This window comes from Lynx canadensis, chromosome X (genome assembly GCF_007474595.2).
Source record: "Lynx canadensis isolate LIC74 chromosome X, mLynCan4.pri.v2, whole genome shotgun sequence".
NCBI lineage: Eukaryota > Metazoa > Chordata > Mammalia > Carnivora > Felidae > Lynx > Lynx canadensis.
The window spans coordinates 109,370,993-109,391,612 of record NC_044321.2 but is presented as its reverse complement, the minus strand read 5'-3'; the positions used below and the strand labels follow the sequence as shown (position 1 = coordinate 109,391,612).

The following is a 20,620-nucleotide window of genomic DNA, read 5'->3' as shown; positions in this document are numbered from 1 at the left end:
GCAGTTCACGAGTGAAGTCAGGACCAGTTAAAGATTTGGGAGCTATATGCACAATATTGAAGTTATGGGAGTTCATGTGTTCTCCAAAGAAGGGAAGGTAGAAAGAGACCTGGTTTTGGGGCCGTGCTATAGGGAATGCCTATATTCAAGAAGTGGGAGACTGGGGCGCCCGGGTGGCTCAATCAGTTAAGCGGCTGACTTGGGCTCAGGTCACGATCTCACAGTTCACGAGTTCGAGCCCCACGTTGGGCTCTTGTTGACAGCTCGGAGCCTGGAGCCTGCTTCAGATTCCGTGTTTCCGTCTCTCTCTGCCTCTCCCCTGCTGATGCTCTGTCTCTCTCTCAAAAATAAATTAAAAAAAAAAACTATAAAAAATTTTTAAAAAAAGAAGCAAGAGAAAGAACAGGTCACAAATATCAGTTAGGACCTGGTATAATGCTGGAGTTTTCCATTTATTTTCTAAATGTACCAGCTCAATGTGCTAAAAAAAGCAAATAAGACCTCTGGTGCCATTTTCAGTGCCAAGGCTACTTGAAATGAATAATCATATTAACCTCAGACAAGTAACCTAGGATACTTCGTGCAGATGTGGTAATGAAACCCCAGGAGAGTTATTAGTAGCTCTAGAAATGGTCCAGAGAAGAGCAATTAAAATCACCAAAGGTGAGAAGCAACTGATGTTTCAGGAAAAACTAAAGGGATAAGGAACCCTTTTAGTCTGGAAAAATATCTAGGAGAGTCAACAGTAGCACAGCAGCAATAATGGCTAGCATTTATTTAGCACTCACCATGTGAGATTATTCCAAACGACTTACATGGATGGTCTCACTCAGAACAAACAACAATCTTTCAAGGTAAGTACTATTATTATCCCCACTTTACAGATGAGGAAATTGAGGCATAGTTAAGTAACTTGCCCAATCTCCCAGATAGTAAAGGAGAAGCCAGGATTCAAATCCAACCTGATTCTAGAGCATATGCTTTTAACCCCAGTGGTATAAACCTTTCAGTGAACAAATCTTAAAGATATGAATCAAGTAATCACAGTCTTGCTTACTAAGATTCAAAACGCTAGATACCAAAGCACCACTCAACACGTTAAGAGGGATACAGCATTTTGTTTGAATTTCTTACACTGAACATACACTATTTTTGTGAAGAAAAAAGAGATTATGCAATTATCAAGACAAATATTGAAAATAGTAGTTTAGGGGCACCTGGGTGGCTCAGTCAGCTGAGCGTCCAACTTCAGCTCAGGTCATGATCTCACGGTTCGTGGGTTTGAGCCTCACATCGGGCTCTGTGCTGACAGCTCAGAGCCTGGAGCCTGCTTCGGATTCTGTGTCTCCCTCTCTCTCTCTCTCTCTCTCTGCCCCTCTGCCGTTAGCGCTCTGTATCTCTCTGTCTTTCAAAAATGAATAAAACCATTAAAAAATTAAAAAAAAATAGTAGTTTACCCAGCAGGTGGTAAAATTCTAGAATTTGTTACCCAGCGAGGTTGGAAGAAGTATAGTTTGAAGAAAGGTTTAGTACCTGCAATAGATATATTCCTCTTCTAGATAACCTGTACAGTCAAAGGGAAAGTGGGTTTTTGAACTAGGTAGGAAAGGACAGAGCATGCTGGATAGAAAGAGAATCTGCATGGGAAATGGCACGTACGAATGGTGTATGAAGTTACTCGCCTCGCTGGGTGGCACATAACAAAATGAATTAACTTGAAGACAATTTTGGATTGTGGTGCCTTCACTATACAACGAACGATCCTGGGAAGACTTGATGAGTCTTCATAAATAACATCTGGGTAGGAAACACTTCAGAGGTCTTTGTCCCCACCTTTAACAAATCCCCATCACGTACCCACTGTGAATATGGAAAATGGCTGTTTCTGTAGGCAAACTAAAGGCACTTCTGGGTTCACCTAGGAACTTAAATGCTCTTTCACATGAAGTTTCTCTTTTGTTATAAGAGTTCATGAACACAGCGCTGCCCCTTGCTGTACCTTGCACCTTTGGGATTAACTCCAACCTGGAATACAATGGATGAATGGACCCAAGGTACTTATTTGAATGATACAGAACTTGGTAACCGTGACTATGAATACTTAGGCTTCCTTCATGTTAAAATCTACAGATAAGACCATTAAAACCCCACTCCATGAATAGGAGTTGACCATTTACTTCTAGAAAATGTGAAACTAGCCTCGTTTCTTTTGCATTCTTTACACGGGTAAGATATTTAAAAGAAGAGAATGGGGCATTCATATTAAGAATGTAATGGAGAAAATCAGGGGCACCTGGGTGGCTCAGTTGGTTAAACGTCCGGCTTCAGCTCAGGTCGTGATATCAAAGTTCGTGGGTTTGAGCTCCACATCGGGCTCTGTGCTGACAGCTCGGAGCCTGGGGCCTGCTTCAGATTCTGTGTCTCCTTCTCTCTCTGCCCCTCCCCCTCCTCATGCTCTGTCTCTCTCGCTCAAAAATAAATAAAAAATTCTTTAAAAAAGGTACATGATGGCGGGGCGCCTGGGTGGCGCAGTCGGTTAAGCGTCCGACTTCAGCCAGGTCACGATCTCGCGGTCCGGGAGTTCGAGCCCCGCGTCGGGCTCTGGGCTGACGGCTCGGAGCCTGGAGCCTGTTTCCGATTCTGTGTCTCCCTCTCTCTGCCCCTCCCCCGTTCATGCTCTGTCTCTCTCTGTCCCAAAAATAAAAATAAACGTTGAAAAAAAAAAATTTAAAAAAAATAAAAAAGGTACATGATGGCAAAAATCATATCCAGTGCCAGGTGGCTTATACAAATACCAGATCCTTACTGGCTCTTTCTGTACCCTCATCTTTTTAAAGGAAAGGAACCGGGGCGCCTGGGTGGCTCAGTTGGTTAAGCATTCAACTTGGGCTCAGGTCATGATTTCACAGTTCAGGGGTTCAAGCCCCACATCGGACTCTGTGCTGACAGCTGGGAGCCTGGGGCCTGCTTCAGATTCTGTGTCTCTCTCTCTCAATGCCCCTCCTCCACTCACGCTTTGTCTCCCTCTCTCTAAAAAATAAATAAACATTAAGAAATGAAAGGAACCAGATCTAAGCTCTCTTCAGAAACCTCCTAATAATTTTTCTACTTCAGATAAATTAATATTAGCAGAGACAATTTAGTAAGGTGCCCGAAAAGGCTAATTTCAATTTGACCATTGTCAAAGCTAAAAGCTAAAACCAAGTTCTTTTTTTTTTTTTTTTGGTCTTTACCTTTTCTATCTTGCTACCTCCCGGGGCAGAAGGAAGCACTTTCAAATCAGTACAGAAAGATTATTTCCTTGTTCTTCCTGATTGTGAGGTTTATAAATACACCTACATTTGTAAGGAATACATTATACTGTACTTGATATTGATCGAGTACTGTGTCAAATCTTGGCTTAGAGGTGAAAAAATTGGAGCAGGCCCAGAGAAAAATAATGACCATAATTAAGGGTTTGGAAAATGGGATCGAGGACAAAACACATAAAGTTTAGGAAATCTGAAGGCTCTTGGATGCCTTCTTTATTTTCTAATTTTGTTTTCAGCTTTGGGGAAGCTCAAGTATATAAGAAAATGTTCATCATCAATCAAAGAGTTATCAAAATTTAAGAGGGCATACAAGTCCACAGGGATTTTTGAACCCAATCCAAAATAATGGAAGGACTCTTTATAGAGATCCTTTCAAACAAGGATACGTCACTCCCCACTTCTTTCCCATAATCCATTCAGCAAACATTGGTTGAATGCCTACTGCATGTGACAGGCAATGTTTCAGGCATGGACAGAAATCTCTGTTCTCTCCAAACTTACGTTCCAGTGTGGGAAGAGAGACAATGAACAAAAACAACACAACAAACATCATAAACAGGTAAATTATAGAATATTTCAAAAGGTGATATAGAAATAGAGTAGGCTACGGGGAACAGGAATGGGAGATTGCAAATTTAAAGGGGGTGGCCAGGATAGGGATCTTCGAGCACACGTCAGTTAGCAAAACGTGGAATCCTGACAGGGTAGAGGGCATTTACCTCCTAATGTGCAGCTTACAACGCTGTGCCAATCAGTCAGGGGGCACTGGAGGAGCTGAGAATGAAATCCGTTTCGGCCACATTAAGTTTGAAGTGCCGCGGCACAGAAATAAATGATTAGCGGGTCTGGAAATGCAGATCTGGAGCGAAGGAGAGACGTTTGAGATCGAGACGTCGCTTTGGAATCCCTGTGGTCGAAGCGGTGGGAATGAATAGGTGAGCTCGCCAAAGGAGAGCAGGGTGGAAAGAATTCCAGGGAAGAACCTCACTAATGAATGTCTACATTTTAGGGGATGGACACAAAGACAAATCAAGAAAGGAGAGTATACTTTTTTTTTTTTTTTTTTTTTTTCTGATCAGCGAGAGAGAGAGAGAGAAAATGGGCCGGCGTCGTTCGCGCCCTTTCATTGCAACCTAACGTAAATTGGCTCCCTCCAGAACAAAATTCTCCCATGGCACCATACCCCCTGGGGCGTGAATCTTCCTTCAAGCCCTTCTGAAGGTAAGGGGAAAGGAACTAACTTTTACGGAGCATCCCACGCATGCCAAGTGTTTGGGGCTCCAAATCCCGGGATTTTCCTCCTCTATCCCCCCCCCCCCCCAACCCCGCCGCCGCTTCCCTTTCTGCCTCCTTCAGCAGTGTCGGCTCCCAGAAGGCTGAAGCACTGGACCGGCCGTCAGAAAACACATGAGACTTCCGGAGCGAAAAGGCAAAGCAAACAAACAAACCCCCCTGCCAGGAGTAGAGACCCGGGGCCGCCTTGAACCTCCCCCTCCGGCCCTCTCGCCGCCCCGCCCCTCAAGCCCCACCCCGGCCTCTCCGCAGGCCCCGCCCCTTGCCCCGCGGCCCACGCTCATTTGCTGGCGCCCTTCCGTTCCGCTCCTCCATTGATCCGCTTTCGCTTCTTTCTGCAAGGCTCTCAGCTCAGCGCTGCCCCTCGCGGAGAGGCCGCGCGGCGCAGGCTCGGCTCGTGGTCACTCGCGGACCTTATTCCGTGTCGCTTTCCCCTCCTTCCCGGCATTCCTGCTTCCGCTTTCTCACGGCTCTTTGGTTTTTCCACCTCTAAGGCATTTCGCGCCCAGTGGTTCGGTGACGTCATCTGTCTGCGCTGCGCGGACACCCGCCCGTGGAAGAAGGAACAGTTCCGCCGCCCTTCGCCTCTTTTGTTGGGCTGCCGCTCCTCCGGAATCATGGCGCCGTCGCTATGGAAGGGGCTGGTGGGCGTCGGCCTCTTTGCCCTAGCCCACGCGGCCTTTTCCGCTGCTCAGCGTAAGTGCCGGGGTGGGATGGGGGCGAGACCGCGGCCGCTCCTGTGCGGGACTCCGCGGGCGGTGTGTGGGCGCACGCTGAGGGAGTGTCGGACCGAATTTCCCGGGGATGGTCATTTGAGCCCTTAGAGTTGGGGGTGACTCCGAGAAGCGGAGCGGGGCTTGAGTTTGAGGAGACGGGCACCTGAAATTGCAGCAGGGATGGAAGGGGAAGGGGGTGCCTGGGAGAGGGCTCTGAGCTGGCTGCAGGGTGGGCAAAGAGGGAGGCCGTGGGGCTGCAGGGTGGCCAGAGAGGGAGTTGGCCCGGAATCCGGGACGAGTGATGTCAGATCCAGCGTGGGGCTGAGCAGGCTAAGTGTCGGCTTGAGGACCTCTGGTGCTCATGGTCCCATGACAGCTAGGTGGACAGCATCTTGGGCGCTCCTGGGCTGTCCAGGCGGAGACTGAGAAGTTAAATGACCGTTTGCCTTGTGGGGGCACTGTGTTGCAGGAGAAAGGGCACTGGACCGGGAGTCTGGAGGGCTGGTTCCGAAAAACTTGCTTTACCACTAAATCTGTATGACCTTGGGCAAGTCATGTCCCTTCTGTGAGCTTTCACTGAGGTGGATTTTAATTCTTGCCTTTCCTGTGTCACAGAGCGGTTGGGAAATTTAAAAGCAAACAAGTAAAAGTACTTTAACATACCAATACGGTTGTATCGTGGAGAAGAAACTTGGAAGGCCAACAGACGAGGTAGTGCAGTCTTTAGACAGCGGATCCGTTTTTAGGTCTTTCTTCTAGACCAGGGGGGTCAGCAAACTCTGGCAGGTGGGCCAAATGCAGCCTCTCTCCTGTTTTTGTAGTCAGCTACACGTAGTTTCACATTTTTTAATTTGTTGGGGGAAAAAGCAAAAGAATATCATTTTATGATCCGTGACAGTTATAAAAAATAAAAAAAATCTAAGTTTCAGTCTCCATCGATAAAGTTTTACTGGCAGACAGCCACACCCATTCATTTAGGTGTTGCCTGGCTGCTTTCTAAGTGGGGAGTTGAGATGTTGACACAGACAGTGTGGCCTGCAAAGCCTAAAATATTTATTATTTGACTCTTCACGGGAAAAGTTTGCTAACCTCTGTCCTAGCGCACGTGGGCAGCTCATTTAATCCATTGCTATGATCTGTCTGCCTAGCATAATCCTCCCCACAGTAGGTACTCAATACATTTGTTAAATGAAGGAAGTGAATTTAAAGTTGAACTTTATTCGTTTGCTAGATTACTTCCCATCTTCAGGAGCAAAGTAGAAAATGAAATGTGAATTCCTTCAAAGCTTTAATTTTTTTTTCAAGATAAAATCTTTTGTTCTGTTTATTATACACAGTTAAAATGACCGAGCTATTTTCACTACTTTTTTCATGCATGGATTATGACATGACATTTGTCTGACGGAAATTCAGTTTTATTTTTTACGTACATTTTTATTTTGAAATTTTAGATTTGCAGAAAAGTTTCAAAGGTAGTACAGAGTTACCGTATACCCCTCGCCCAGTTTCCCACATTGGTAACATCGTCCAATCCTGTTACCGTGGCATATTGTCACAACTGAGAGACTGACGCTGGCATATTACTGTGAAATGAAGTCTAGCTTTTATTTGGATTTTACAAGTTTTTCCAATAAGGTCTTCTATTCCAGGAATCAATCCAGGGTATCACATTACATTTGGTTGTCTTGTTTCCCCAGTCTTCTCTATTCTGTGACAGCTTCTCCAAAGCTCCAATCTTTAATGATAACAATAATAACAGCTAACATTCATTACGTGCTTACCATGTGCCAGGCACTGAACTAAGCACTTTATGTGTATTATATAATTCAGTCCTACCAAAAGCGCTGTGGGGGAGGTAGCTGTTGTTATGATTTCTTTTGAAAGATGAAGAAGTTGAGACGAACATAGCTAGGAAACTTGCACAAACTGACAGAGATGATACATGGCGGGGTCAGGATTCAAAGACAAGCAGTTTGGCTCTAGAGCCTATGTGCTGCACCACTTTATGAAATTCAGTTTCATGTAATTGGTTGAAATTGCTCTGTGCTTAGGTGCTAGAGGTACAGTGATGCCCTGGGGAAGTTCAAAGTCAAGTGGGGAAACAAATGGATCAATAAATAATCACAATAAAGTAATATAGATGCTATGCTAAAAGTACATAAGGATGCTTGGAGATGGTCCGGGGGTGGGAGGTGAGGGACAAGGAGGTTAAGGAACATATCTCAGAGCCTTGCTGCCCAAGTGTGTTTAACAGACCAGCCTCGAGGGAATCACCTGGGAGCTTGCTAGAAAGGCAGAAACTCAGGCCCTGCCCCAGAGTTTATTGAATCCTAATCTGCATTTTAATAAGATCCTCAGATGATTTGGTTGTGCAGTCCTTTGAGAAGCGCTACTGTAGACGAGATTAGGGTACTGTTGAGTTCTGCGTCATTCTGTACAGTTGGCTTCGGCGTTGGAATTTTAAGAGTTCTAGAGCGAGGAGATCATGGAAGTAAGTCTGACTCCTTCCTTTTACAAATGAGGAAATGCCTGGTTAAAGGTAGTGTTAGAGTCAGATTAGCCTTCATGCAAAGAAGAAGGCTGGCTGGGAATCGAACCGACAGTAGGAAGCTAGCCAAACCTATTTTTGGTATTGGCTGGATGTTTCTTTTACGCCGGTCCTTATGTTAAACCCATAAGGTAAAACTTGAGAAATGTCTCTAAGTGCACTCTTTTAAGAGTCACTACATGTTCCCTGACAGCAGTTTGGGTTTTTTAGTCCACAGCACATTATTAAATAGGGCTTGTGCAAGATTCTTCTAGAGTTAGAGACTCGTGTTTCCGGTGAGATGAGAATGCCTTGTGGCATTTGTCACTGCAGTGGGGCCTCTTTATAATGCTTATGTTGCAAAAAGACTAATATTTACCTTGGAAGCTAATTGTGTCCTGTCAGACCGTAGCAGTGGATGGCAAACTATTGTACTGTAGCAATGCCCATCTTTGCTGCAATGAGCTGTGTTACGGCAGAATGGCTATCATGTGTCTTACTTAATCTTCACATTATCTCCATTTTACTGTTGCAGAAACATGGGCAGTTGAAAAACAGATACTGTATTTCTTTGACACTCAGACTCACATCCCCTTCCAAGTCCTTCATTCTAACATTCTGAAATTGAGATACATGTTACAACTCATGGTGATGGATGTCTTCGGGTTGAATGAGATAAACTCAATGACAGTAAGTTGAGGAGCTGGTTTTATGATCCAGGCTTATCAGCTTCCAAATCCTGATGCTTTTCTTTCCTACCTTGCTGCTTCCTGAGGCTAAGGCAGCAGCGGAATTGTAATTTAATCGGAGAGGCAGAAATTGACATCCTGGAATTTCACCTGTTCTCCCACTGCTCCAACATATTCTGGCAGGAGAAAAACATATCCGTACCGGTATTACTTGGTCCATACTATGTGATGGTGGTGCTACTTCAGAGTTGAGATTTTCTGTAGGCTTATTCGTTTTTAAATAATTGTGATTTCTTTGACCCGTTAGCGAAAGAAACAGTTTCAGAGGATTCTAGTTTTCCTATAGTACTGAAAGAAAGAAAAAAAATGTGGTTTTAGGTATTTCTTCCTTGTACTTGCTTACCTTTCACTCTTTCTGTGTTTTATAAGGTGACAAAGCAGGTCGTGATGAAAATAAAATAGTTCAAGATCAGGCTGACTGCCTTAGAAGATAGAGGTTTTTGAGGAATCCGGGATTAGCGTTGCTTTATGTAGCATATAAGTCAGCCGCTTCTTTGGTGTATTGATTTGCTTGCATTTTAAGAAAGAAAAATGGGCTACAATTTCCTTAATGGTATGCTTCTGGTTTATAGATCGTTCTTATATGCGATTAACAGAAAAGGAAGATGAATCACTGCCAATAGATGTAAGTTGGTCATTTATATTCCGTTAAAATATATTTTAAAAATTAGCCACATAGCTTATAATAATTTTTTACTGGTTTTTATTCTCATAAAATTTTCCAGACATGAAATAACATCTGTTCTCTACTTTACTTTTTGTCACTCATGGTAAAACCCGAAGATTTGGAAACAAAAGATTTCTGTGTTTGGTTTCTAGAACTGTAGTTTAAATAGTCATTCTTGAAGTTTCTCCGTTCGTAGTCTGAGACGAACTTAAAAAGTTGATTATTTGGCTTCATTTTTTAACAAAGTTGCTTTTTATGTAAAGTTTAAGAACAAGAAAAAGTAACATTGTTTAGGGACATATATGTAGGCGGTAAAAGTAAATAAAAACAAACACATGTGTTGTTGGTTTTTTTTAAGCTAAAATGTTACATTAGTTGCACTCACCCTTTTTATCTTTAAAGGACTGTAAATGACACACTAGTAACTTCTTTGTAACAGAATCAAACAGTATGTGTAAAAAGTAAAACCAACCCTGTACAATAAAAGAGAAGTGACCCCACTGGTCAGCAATTCTGCTTCTACTCCCAACAGTTCGGAGTATGTCAGTGGTTCAGCCCTCTTCCTGTGCACAAACAGTATTATCTTTACTTACATATGTACAGTTTTACCTAATGAAAACAGTTTTTCTTTTAAAAAGTTATTATCTCTGTGTATATATGTATGGTTTTATAATTAGCTTTTTATTACTTAACAGTTTATTGTGACATAATTTCATGATAAGTCATTGATTTACCACATTCTTGTTAATGGTGCCTGGGATTACATTGTATGAAATAGGTCTCGGTACACTGGTGGGGGAATGTAAATTGGTATAACATGTGATATGAGTTTTAATTTAGAAAGTTAAGAGTAATAGCTTGTGGCTAATTTTGACTTTAGTTGTCTGTTATGAAAGTTTTGATAGATGAGACTATTAACTCACTCTCCTATCACCTTTGCTTTGTGGTGGATTAACCCCCCCCCCACCACACGTGTATTCATTTATATCTTTTTAAAATACCTTGCTGCTGTTTACAAATTGGGAAATTTGGAAAATACAGAAAAATCACAATCAAGAAAATCAAATGTACCTGTAATCCCATGTTGGTTAATATCAAACATTGCAAGTTTCTGCTTGCACAACCACTTTGGAAAACATTTTGGTATTACCTAATAAAGTTGAACGTGTGTATACTCTCCCCCAGTGGTTCTACTCCCATGTACCAGGAGACATACACCAGGATATCCATACTGACATTTTAAAAGTAACACACAGGAAACAGCCCCCGTAGCCATCAGCAGTGGAATGAATAACTTTTGGAATATTCATATAATATAAAACATGATGAGAATGAATGGACTACAAGGATACATATATTACAATAGGGGTGAATCTCACAAGAAAGTCCAAAAATGGGAAAAAAGGAAGCAATATACATTTTAGAGGTACATACATAGCTGGTAAAATTATAAAGAAAAGCCTCAACAACTGGTTAATCTACAGTTCAGTACAATAGTTCACCTTGAGGGAAGGGTGAAGGATATAACTGGAGAGGGACATGTGGGACTTGAAAGGTACTGGTAGGTTTATTTCTTAAGCTGGGTGGTGGGTCAGGGGTGTTCTTTTTATACTCAATGATATTTAACCATAATACATTTAAAAATTCTTAGTTGCTCTTGGAAGCAGGTAACCGTTGATAACTGAGTTCTGAATGGCTCAGTACCTGTTTGCTATTTGAGAAGACCCAAAAGTATCTTTGCAGCCAATCCACAGAATGTATAGAAGATTTTGGTGTGTCTGAGTTCAAATTATTTAAAGGGAGAATTGACTCCTTGGTAGGACCTGGGAGAAATACTTGTCAGAGGCTAAAAAGAGATGGAGAGAAAATGGCAAAGTTTTATGATGATATTTGTATGTTATTTGATAATCTCAATCTTTATACTCACAGATAGTTCTTCAGACACTTCTGGCCTTTGCAGTTACCTGTTATGGTATAGTTCATATTGCAGGGGAGTTTAAAGACATGGATGCCACTTCAGAACTAAAAAATAAGTAAGTCCTTCCCTTTTCATAGGCATTTAGTTTCATAGGGGTTTTGCTTCATTTACATAATTTAAAATGTATGTTTTCTGGTACATAAAAGTTGGTTTTGTTTTTACATTTTGATTATGCAGCTCGTTTGAGTAGTGAGGTGAAAATACCGAGGCAGTGTTTGATGAGATGGAAAAATGGAAGTCGTATGACAGATTATTGACAGTAGACTAAGATGTGTTATATTTGCTTAAAATTATTTATTGGTTCGACAGATGGAAAGAAATAGACGTATAGGAAGATATCCCCTCAGAAATTGTTTCCTTTCATCCTTCCTCTTTTTCCTTCCCTTTCTTTCCTTCCCTTTCTTTCCTTCCCTTTCTTTCCTTCCCTTCCTTCCTTCCTTCCTTCCTTCCTTCCTTCCTTCCTTCCTTCTTTCCTTTCCTTCCTTTCTTTCCTTCCTTCCTTCCTTCCTTCCTTCCTTCCTTCCTTCCTCCCCCCACTCTCTTTATCCACTTGTTCCAGCTCAGTCTTTGGAAGAATAGGGGTTTTCTGTTTCCTCTACCACTTGAACCTAGTCTGTGACATAGACTCTGCTCTCTGGCCCTTTCCTCTTCCTGGACTACAGTATATTTATTATTTTGCTTTCTTTTTTCTCCTGTACTTCTAAGCTATTTCCTTGAGCTTTGCTTGCTTTTTCTTTTCCATATTTCTTACTGTCATGAAATTATCCTTGTACCTTTGTTCAGTTCCATCTCTGGACTTCACCCACCTTCTTGAACCTGGAAATTTTAACCCTTTACAATGTGTCCTCAGAAGGATTCACAGTGAGCATTTATTTGTTAGAGGAAACCCACCCCCTTGTTACTTTTACTTTTCAATTTACATTTTAAATAGTCACATCTCAGGCTTCCTGTTTTACGTGGGAGTATGCTTGGATTTTTAGGTGGGCTGACTTTGAGATGTGAATTTTTATCGAGGCAGAGTCCTTCTTTCTCCAGGAAAATAATGTTTAAACAAACCAATACTAAAAGCCATACACTTAGGTGTTTGTGAACTTTTTTAGACTATATATATATATATATATATCTTTGCTGAGAAAATAGAAAGGGTACTCTACTATCACCACCCACTGTAGTTCTTACAAAGAGTCTACCAAGAATTGCAGGCAGAGGGCCAGGAAAGAAGCAAAACAGAATGGCATTAAGTAGGTGGTAGCAAAATATATAAATTTAGTAGGTGGTAGCAAAATGTATGAGTTTGGACAACAGAAGGTACAGAAGGGCCAAAAGGAGCTTTCTGTTGTACTTGAAAGATTCTTGGAAACAGATCTGTGAAACGATCGTATTGCTTGAGTAGTGAGGGCCAAATGAAAATAATCAAAGGTAAAATCTGTGTACTGGTTTTTAAAAAATTTTTTTGGCATGGCTAGCTAGTGTAAGATTTATAGATGTGATTACAGTTGAGCGATGATTCGTGCTATTATTCATAGAAAGGAACGGCTGAAAGACAAATTTGAGGGCTTTATGTTGCTTTCCCAGGCTTCTTATTTTCCTTGCGCAGGAAAAAGAAATGAAACACAGTATGATTATAGCCTGTTTATAGTCTGATTTCACGGATTTAAACTTAGTTAAGAGCAAATTCATAATTCATTAGAAGCCTGCTTGTTTTCAAATAGGCTTTTTGATAGGTTTGTCTAAAGTGGATGCTCTTTGTTTTTTCTTTTAAGGACATTTGACACATTAAGGAATCACCCATCATTTTATGTATTTAATCATCGTGGTCGAGTGCTGTTCCGGCCTTCGGATACAACAAACTCTTCAAATCAAGATGCATTGTCCTCTAATACATCATTGAAGTTACGAAAACTTGAATCACTGCGTCGTTAAGATTTTTACAGATTATAATAACAGGACAGGACACAGAGCTGGAATATTGGAGTTTGGGGTATAAAACACTCCCCCCCCATCATCAGTATTTATATTATATTGATTTTTCAGACCTAATTAAAAAGAGTCTATGGCCCTTGTTTGTACACTGTTAATCAAATCATTAATGGAGTATAAGTTATCTGTGAAATGAGTCTTTGAGCTTTCATAGAGAGAATTCCTTTTTCCACTTAAAAGAAATTCCTATCTTTTGTAAAAGTCACTGTTTTGAACACATTTCTTTGAAAAATGTTGATGATTTTGTAACTATTTATTTTCTTAGATTTCTCTTCTTTTGCACTTGAGTTTTTGGGATCCTTTTGGCAATAATGTGACTACTGCATTTTGCAGCACGAATGATAGTAGAAAGGTCTTTGGTTCTTAACAACAAATGGACTTCTCTAAAGAGACCAAAATGGTGACTTAGCAGTTTTTCTGACGCCCCCTAAACAGTGGCTCTGCTCCAGCAGATACATGCCAGTTTTTAATTTCTCACGACCTCTCACCCCGCCCCACTCCCGTATACCTTCCCACGTCAGCTGTCTTGTGCCATCACTTCTCTGGGGTTCTGTGTGCAGTGAGCGATTCTTGTGTCCGAAATTCTTTGTCATAAGTAGGTTTAACAAATTCAACTTGCCGTAAAGCTACTTGTGTTCCCTTCATTTATCTGTCGGAAATTTCCCTAACCGATTATGTAGTTTAAGGATAGCTGCAGATAGACCAAAAAGACCACTCATGGTTTCATTAATTATCCTGTCTGCAGAAGAATAGTAATCACAGAAGAAAGCCCATGACTGGTCATTAGCCTGTTTAACTTCTTCGAAGACTCTGTTATTTTACTGCATACTAAACTAGTGAATTAGTAAAACTAAAGGAAAGTTCTCATCAGAGGTCAACTTCCAAGGCCTCGGGACAAATGTGTTTTAAATATTTGGGAACTAATACCTTTAATTAAAAACAAGGTCATTTAAGAAATTGTTTTATGGCTTCGGATTTATAGCAGGCTTAGAGTTTTCCATCTTCATTGTGTGCTGCTGAAGGAAAGGATGAGGGTACAGAGGAGACTGGTTTTTTTTGTTTAGAAACAGTAATTTTAGGTTCAGGGAAATTTGGCTAGCTCTTTGATCTGCAGGGAGCGTCACATTCTTTTGTAGAGAAGGTTGCTTTTGTTGAACTGTGCAGGTATGAAAACATTGCTTTTGTTGAATTGTGTAGGTGCAAAGGGAATAACTGTGCAGATTTGAAAAGGAAATATGCTTTAGGCAAGAGTCGTAAGGTGCCCTTATGCCTGGTGGCATTTTTCCCATTAGAAATGAACCTCAGCTCTTCTATTCTGCCTGGTAACACACAGCCCCAAAGCACGAGATTATTTCATCATTGAGTTTTTATTGTCGTTTAGTTTTGTTTTGCCAAGCCAGTCTGTCTGTGGAACACTGACTCTGCTCTCTAAGGAGAACAAAGTTAGAAATCTGCTGATAGCCTAGAATAATTTAGAAATGAATGAACAGTGGAATTCAGGGGTTAATGTGGTTATAATGTAAATCAAAACAGTGTGTGAGAAGGCAGCTCCTTATATCAGGCTTGTCTACCATTTCCTCAGGTATGACTTGACTTGCAAGAGCCTCTTTTCTGCTTTTTGGGGGCTGTCTTCCTTTTTTAATATTCACATACCTTCGAGGCTGCCATTTAAAGGGTATAGTTCAGTGGTTTTGTAATATAGTCACAAAGTTGTATGACCAGCACCACAGTGAGTTTTAGAACATTTCTGTCACCCCCAAAAGAAACCCTGTACCCTTTGGCAGGCACCTCTCATACCCCACCCCACCTCCCAGTGCCTCCCAGCCCCGGGCAACCACTAATCTGCTTTCTGCCTCTATAGATTTGCCTATTCTGGTCATTTAATACGAGTGGATTCGTACAGTGTCTGGTCTTTTAGTGACTGGCTTCTCGAGTGTAGTTTTGTTGCACGTGGAGCGAGCGCGTCTCCTCCCGAGAACTGTGATTTCTGTGGAAGGAAGTGGTTGGTAAAATCAGTGGATGTGACTGGGGAGGGCCAGACACTTACTCGTTTTCTAGTCAGTTTTAGGCTGAATAGTTTTTCCTCGTAATCAGTCACTCATGATCTACTACTATTTACAAGATTTTGGCTAGGCTCTAGAATGGATATTGAAATCTTTGCCTGCCCAGTCAGGAAAGTCCAAGTAAAAATCATGTTAAATATTTTGGCAGATAATTGACATAGTTTTCAGGTGCGTCTAACTTTGTTAGCAGGTGTGTATACCTCAAGCCAGATGAGCTTCCCAAATTTCTTCTTTACTTTCCTCCCGTGAATTTGTTTCTGTTTTCAAGTATGTACCATAGGACTAAAGCTGATTTGGATGCATCGTAACAGTGCTAAATGAATTAAATTCAGAATTTTATTTATAATACTTTGAGACCATCCATGACTACCTAGGGTAGTCCAAAAATGTAGTGATGTGAGCTAGTTAAGCCTGCAGGGGACTGCCAATTTTAGAGACATTCAGAAGCGTGTACTCAATATTGAAGGCTCGCTAGAATATAGCAAGACACTTCTTAATAACCAGGGAACCAGCCAAATGCTATCGGCTAATGTCCCAGCCACAGACAATGCAGATCGGCGGATTAGAGACCATGATGCTCTGCTAACTCCCTAATGATTGTTTCCTAAGCACTGTGGCTTATTTTTGAGTGACATGACAGCATCTTCCTGGTTGTACGTGGCCTGTTTCCATGATGTATTGAGTAGTGTTGTTTGTTGTGAACATCAATGCCTGTAACACCAAGCTAAACACCTTCTTTTGGATATGTTTCCTCTCTTTAAATGACCTTGCCCTGTCCAATAAATAAATGATTGTCTCACCCTGTTTTTGGTAGTGGTTTTTGTTTTTGTTTTGTTTTTTAAATATCATTCTCTTCTGCTTCTCTGTCCCCAGAAAAATGTAAGAGCTAATTTTATGACTGTATTTTTTTTTCCAGTGTGATGCTGTTTTACTAAATTCAATGGATACTTCACTTTTTCTTGTACATGTAAAGTCTAATGGCTATTTTGTGTTTTTTTTTTTTAGAGTCAAAACAGAATGTGTAATCTCACTTATATTTATAAATTATCACATGCCCTTTGGAGTATAAGAATTTCAGTCCGTGAGTAGCAGTGTCCAATCATCCCATTGCAAATTTGTTATAACTTTATACTTGACATCATTATGATTAAAGCATCAGGTGGCCAATCGGGAGTCTGATGAAAATCCAGGGGGAAGTTCTGGTTTGTAACACTTGGCACCTCTCTGGAGCATTTTGAAAACTAACGCCACCAGCATTCAATTCTATCTAGGGATATGTCAAAATAACCTACAAATCAAGTATGAAGTTAATATGCACATGGCAAAAACAACAAATCAGATTGTACAGAAAGGCATGACATTAAAACCTGCCCCTTCCCTCCCGTGCCTAATGCCCCTCTCCAAAGGTAACCAGCTTAAAGTGTCATGTGTATTTGTTCGGGGATGTCATTATTTGCCAGCAAATATATATTAAAAAATTTTTACACTAATGGAGTCAGAATGTATACACTCTTCTGTATCTTGCTATTTTTGCCACCTGTGTCTTGCAAGATCTTTCTGTATCAGGCTATACAGAAATACCTCATTCTTTTTAATGACTGTGTGGCGTTCCAGTGTATGAATGTGTTACAAATGTCGAAACACTGATGGGATCTCAGGTTTTCAGTATTGTACTATGGTTAAACCATACTCCAGTGAACAGACTTGTACGTATAATGAGATTACACCCACAGGGTTACTTCCTAGCAGTAGGATTGCTGGGTCAAAGGCTATTTTTCACTTTCAGTTAAGTAGTTATTGCCAAATGGTTCTCCAGAAGTCTTTGCCTAGTTATTCTCCCACATATAATGTATAAGAACAATTATTCCCAAGGCCTATGCCGTTGCTGGGTACTAAACTTTTAAACATCTGATCATCTGAAACTGAATAAGTGATACCTTGCACCTTACTTCAGCTATAATTGCATTTTAATAAAGGATATGGGACACATTTTCATGTTTATTGGTTACTTATATTTCATTTTCTGTGAACTGTGTGGTCATGTTCTGTTTTCTACTAGATGCTTTGTTTTTTATTGATTTGTATGAGCTCTTTGTAAGCTAAGAAAATTGGTCCATTGTCATATGTTTAGCAATATTTTCCTGAGATTGATTTATTTACTTATTTATGTAGTTAAACTTCTCAGTCTTTATGGCTTTTGGGATTCATGCCTTGCTTAGAAAGGCCTTCTTTACATTTAAGAATAAATTTAATGTATTTTTCCAGTACTTTTAAGTTTTTTTTTTTAATCTTTACATCTTTGATTCATTTGGACTTTATTTAGGTAGAAGGAGTGAGGTAAGGATTCAACATTTTTCTCCCCAAATAGCTGTGTGGTTATCCCAACTCCATTTTTTGTCTTTTTTCCCCCACACTGATTTGAAAAGCCATCCTCATTCATACATTGAATTTATGTATATACTTAGACCTGTTTCTGAGTTCTGAAGTCTGTTGCAAAAATGACCAGGATTTTTCCTACTTATTCATGCATGTTTATATTTCCAGATGGACATTAGTATCATTTGGTCCATTTCTAGAATCCTGTTGGTTATTTTTCTAAAATTGTATTTTGAAAAATTTCAAACTTACGGGAAACGTGAAAGAGTAATAATAAGAATGCCAGTATACGTTTCATTTAGAGTCACCATTCCTAATATTTTGCCACTTTTGTTCTTCTCTCCTGAATAGTTTATGGTAAATTGGGGACTTCATAATCACACTTCACGACATCACGACATCCTTAAATATGTCAGTGTGCCATTTCTATAAGAATGAGTACATTTCCCATTTAACCACAATACAACTCTCACACTGAAGAAAATGCTGAACCATCCAGTATATTCAAATTTCCCCATGTGTCCCCAGAATGACTTTCATAGCTGTGCCCACCAAGGTTCACACATTATAGTATGTCTCTCTAGTCTCCTTTTTATTTTATTTTATTTTATTTTATTTTATTTTATTTTATTTTACGTTTATTTATTTTGAGAGAGAGTGAGCAAGCGAGCACGAGTGGGAGAGAGGCAGAGGGAAGGAGGGAGGGAGGGAGGGAGGGAGAGAGAGAGAGAGAGAGAATATCCCAAGCAGGCTCCACACTGCCAGTGCAGAGCCCAATACGGGGCTTGAACTCACGAACTGTGAGATCATGACCTGAGCCGAAATTGAGAGTCGGATGCTTAACCAACTGAGCCACCCAGACGCCCCTCTAGTCCCTTTTAAACAGTTCCTCTACCCCTTTTTAAAAAATGATATTTTCCAAATAAACTTTATTTCTCAGAACTGTTTTAAATGTACACAGAAATTGGGAAGATAGCACAGAGTTCCCACATACCCCATGCTCAGTTTCCCCTATTGCTAACATCTTACATTACCATGAGACATTTGATACAATCAAGGAACCAATATTGATACATTGTTATAAACTACAGTTAATATTCAAGTTTCCCCAGATTTTACTTAACGTCCTTTGTGTGTTCCAGGATTCCAGCCAGGATACTGCATTGCATTTAACTGTGATGTCTTCTTAGGTTTTCCTTGGCTGTGGCAGTTTTTTATACTGTCCTTGTTTCTGATGATCTTGACAGCTTTGAGGGATACTGGCCACGTATTTGGTAAAATTTCCCTTTATTGCAATTTGTCTGATGTTTTTACCATTACACTGGGATTACGCGTGCTATTGTTCTATCAAGGGTACATATTTATGAACGTGACTTACCACTGTTGATGTAATTCCTGATCACCTAAGTTAGTGTTTGTCAGGTTTCTCCACTGTAAAGTTCCTTTTTTTTTTTCCCCATTTCCATACTGTCCTCTTTGGGAGGAAGTCACTATGCATAGCCCACACAGGGAATAGGGACTTCTGCTCTACTTCCTTGAGGATGGAGTATCTACATAAGTTATTTTTGGCATTCTTCCTTTTTTTAAATTTATTTTTTTTTTTTTTTTTTTTTTTTTTTTAAATTTTTTTTTTTCAACGTTTTTTATTTTATTTTTGGGACAGAGAGAGACAGAGCATGAACGGGGGAGGGGCAGAGAGAGAGGGAGACACAGAATCTGAAACAGGCTCCAGGCTCTGAGCCATCAGCCCAGAGCCTGACGCGGGGCTCGAACTCACGGACCGCGAGATCGTGACCTGGCTGAAGTCGGACGCTTAACCGACTGCGCCACCCAGGCGCCCCTATTTTTATTTTTTTTATTTTTACATTTATTTATTTTTGAAAGACAGAGAAAGACAGAGCACAAGTGGGGGAGGGGCACAGAGAGAATGAGACACAGAATCCGAAGCAGGCTCCAGGCTCTGAGCCATCAGCCCAGAGCCCGACGCGGGGCTCGAACTCACGGACCGCGAGATCATGACCTGAGCCGAAGTTGGATGCCCAACCGACTGAGCCACCCAGGAGCCCCATTTGGCATTCTTCTGCACCGGAGGTATGTTTCTTCTTTCCCCCTTATTAACTTATTTGGTCATTTATATGAGTTTCGACTCTTGGGTATGTTTTTTTACACTTTGGATTATCATGCAACACTACTTTGAGGTGGAAATTGCCCCAGTGTTGGACATTGGTAGCTCTTTCACTGGGCTCCTGTGTGTCCCTTTGACATACTCCCATTGTTGTGGATTTTTTCGTTTTGTTTTAAGCACTTCCTTACCTTCTGCCACTACAAGATGTTCCAGGCTCATCGTGTATATTTCCTTCCCCAGTCCTAGAATCAGGCTTTTCTCCAGGGAACCTGAGTCCTTTTCTTGAAGAATGGTATTAGAAGCCAGGATCTGGGCCCCAGTGCTGCTGGGGTTTTGTTGCTTCAAGACCCTTTCAACTGATGGGGCAAGAAAATATATGTGCATACACTAACCTGTGCATATACACACATATATAAATATTTCCATACATAACTGCTGTATCTCTATTATGTGAAACACGAGTTCATACCGACATTCCATCCATCATCACATAAATCATTCTAACCACCTCCTCTTGCTGATCTGCAAACCGCTACTCCCATGCTAAGAAACCTGGCTCCCACGGTCTGCTACCTGTTTACTTGAATTGTTTAAACCCATTATACATGGTTTCAGAATCGTTACCCTGTACTCTCATGGAAAACAACATTCCCAACTACAGCAGTGATTATACATGTTTGTTTGCCATTGGTTTTATAGACCCCACTCATTTCCAAAGTTACTTAGGTCTACACCCCTCCCCTTCAGTATGTTTGCTTCACAAATTTGTAATACAGTTCGATTGCTTTGTCACATTCTGCATTCTATCTTGGGATTCCCCTGACCTAAATGATTT

At 40.9% G+C, this 20,620-nt stretch overlaps 1 protein-coding gene across 1 annotated transcript; it reads left to right on the top strand.

The window, feature by feature from the left end:
* The first annotated feature begins 4,871 nt into the window (after positions 1 to 4,871).
* Positions 4,872 to 16,090, top strand: MMGT1 (membrane magnesium transporter 1). Its single transcript, XM_030305016.2, has 4 exons — positions 4,872 to 5,300; positions 9,169 to 9,221; positions 11,193 to 11,296; positions 13,005 to 16,090. The coding sequence occupies exons 1-4, from the start codon at positions 5,222 to 5,224 to the stop codon at positions 13,162 to 13,164; spliced, it is 396 nt and encodes a 131-aa protein (XP_030160876.1). The 5' UTR covers positions 4,872 to 5,221; the 3' UTR covers positions 13,165 to 16,090.
* Positions 16,091 to 20,620: the final 4,530 nt, after the last annotated feature.

Bases quoted from the DNA above. Each gene is read 5' to 3' on its own strand.
- MMGT1 (XM_030305016.2), top strand. From the start codon at position 5,222: ATGGCGCCGTCGCTATGGAAGGGGCTGGTGGGCGTCGGCCTCTTTGCC. The intron at 5,301-9,168 runs GTAAGTGCCGGG...TCTGGTTTATAG, and splicing joins GGCCTTTTCCGCTGCTCAGC to ATCGTTCTTATATGCGATTA. The intron at 9,222-11,192 runs GTAAGTTGGTCA...TTATACTCACAG, and splicing joins ATGAATCACTGCCAATAGAT to ATAGTTCTTCAGACACTTCT.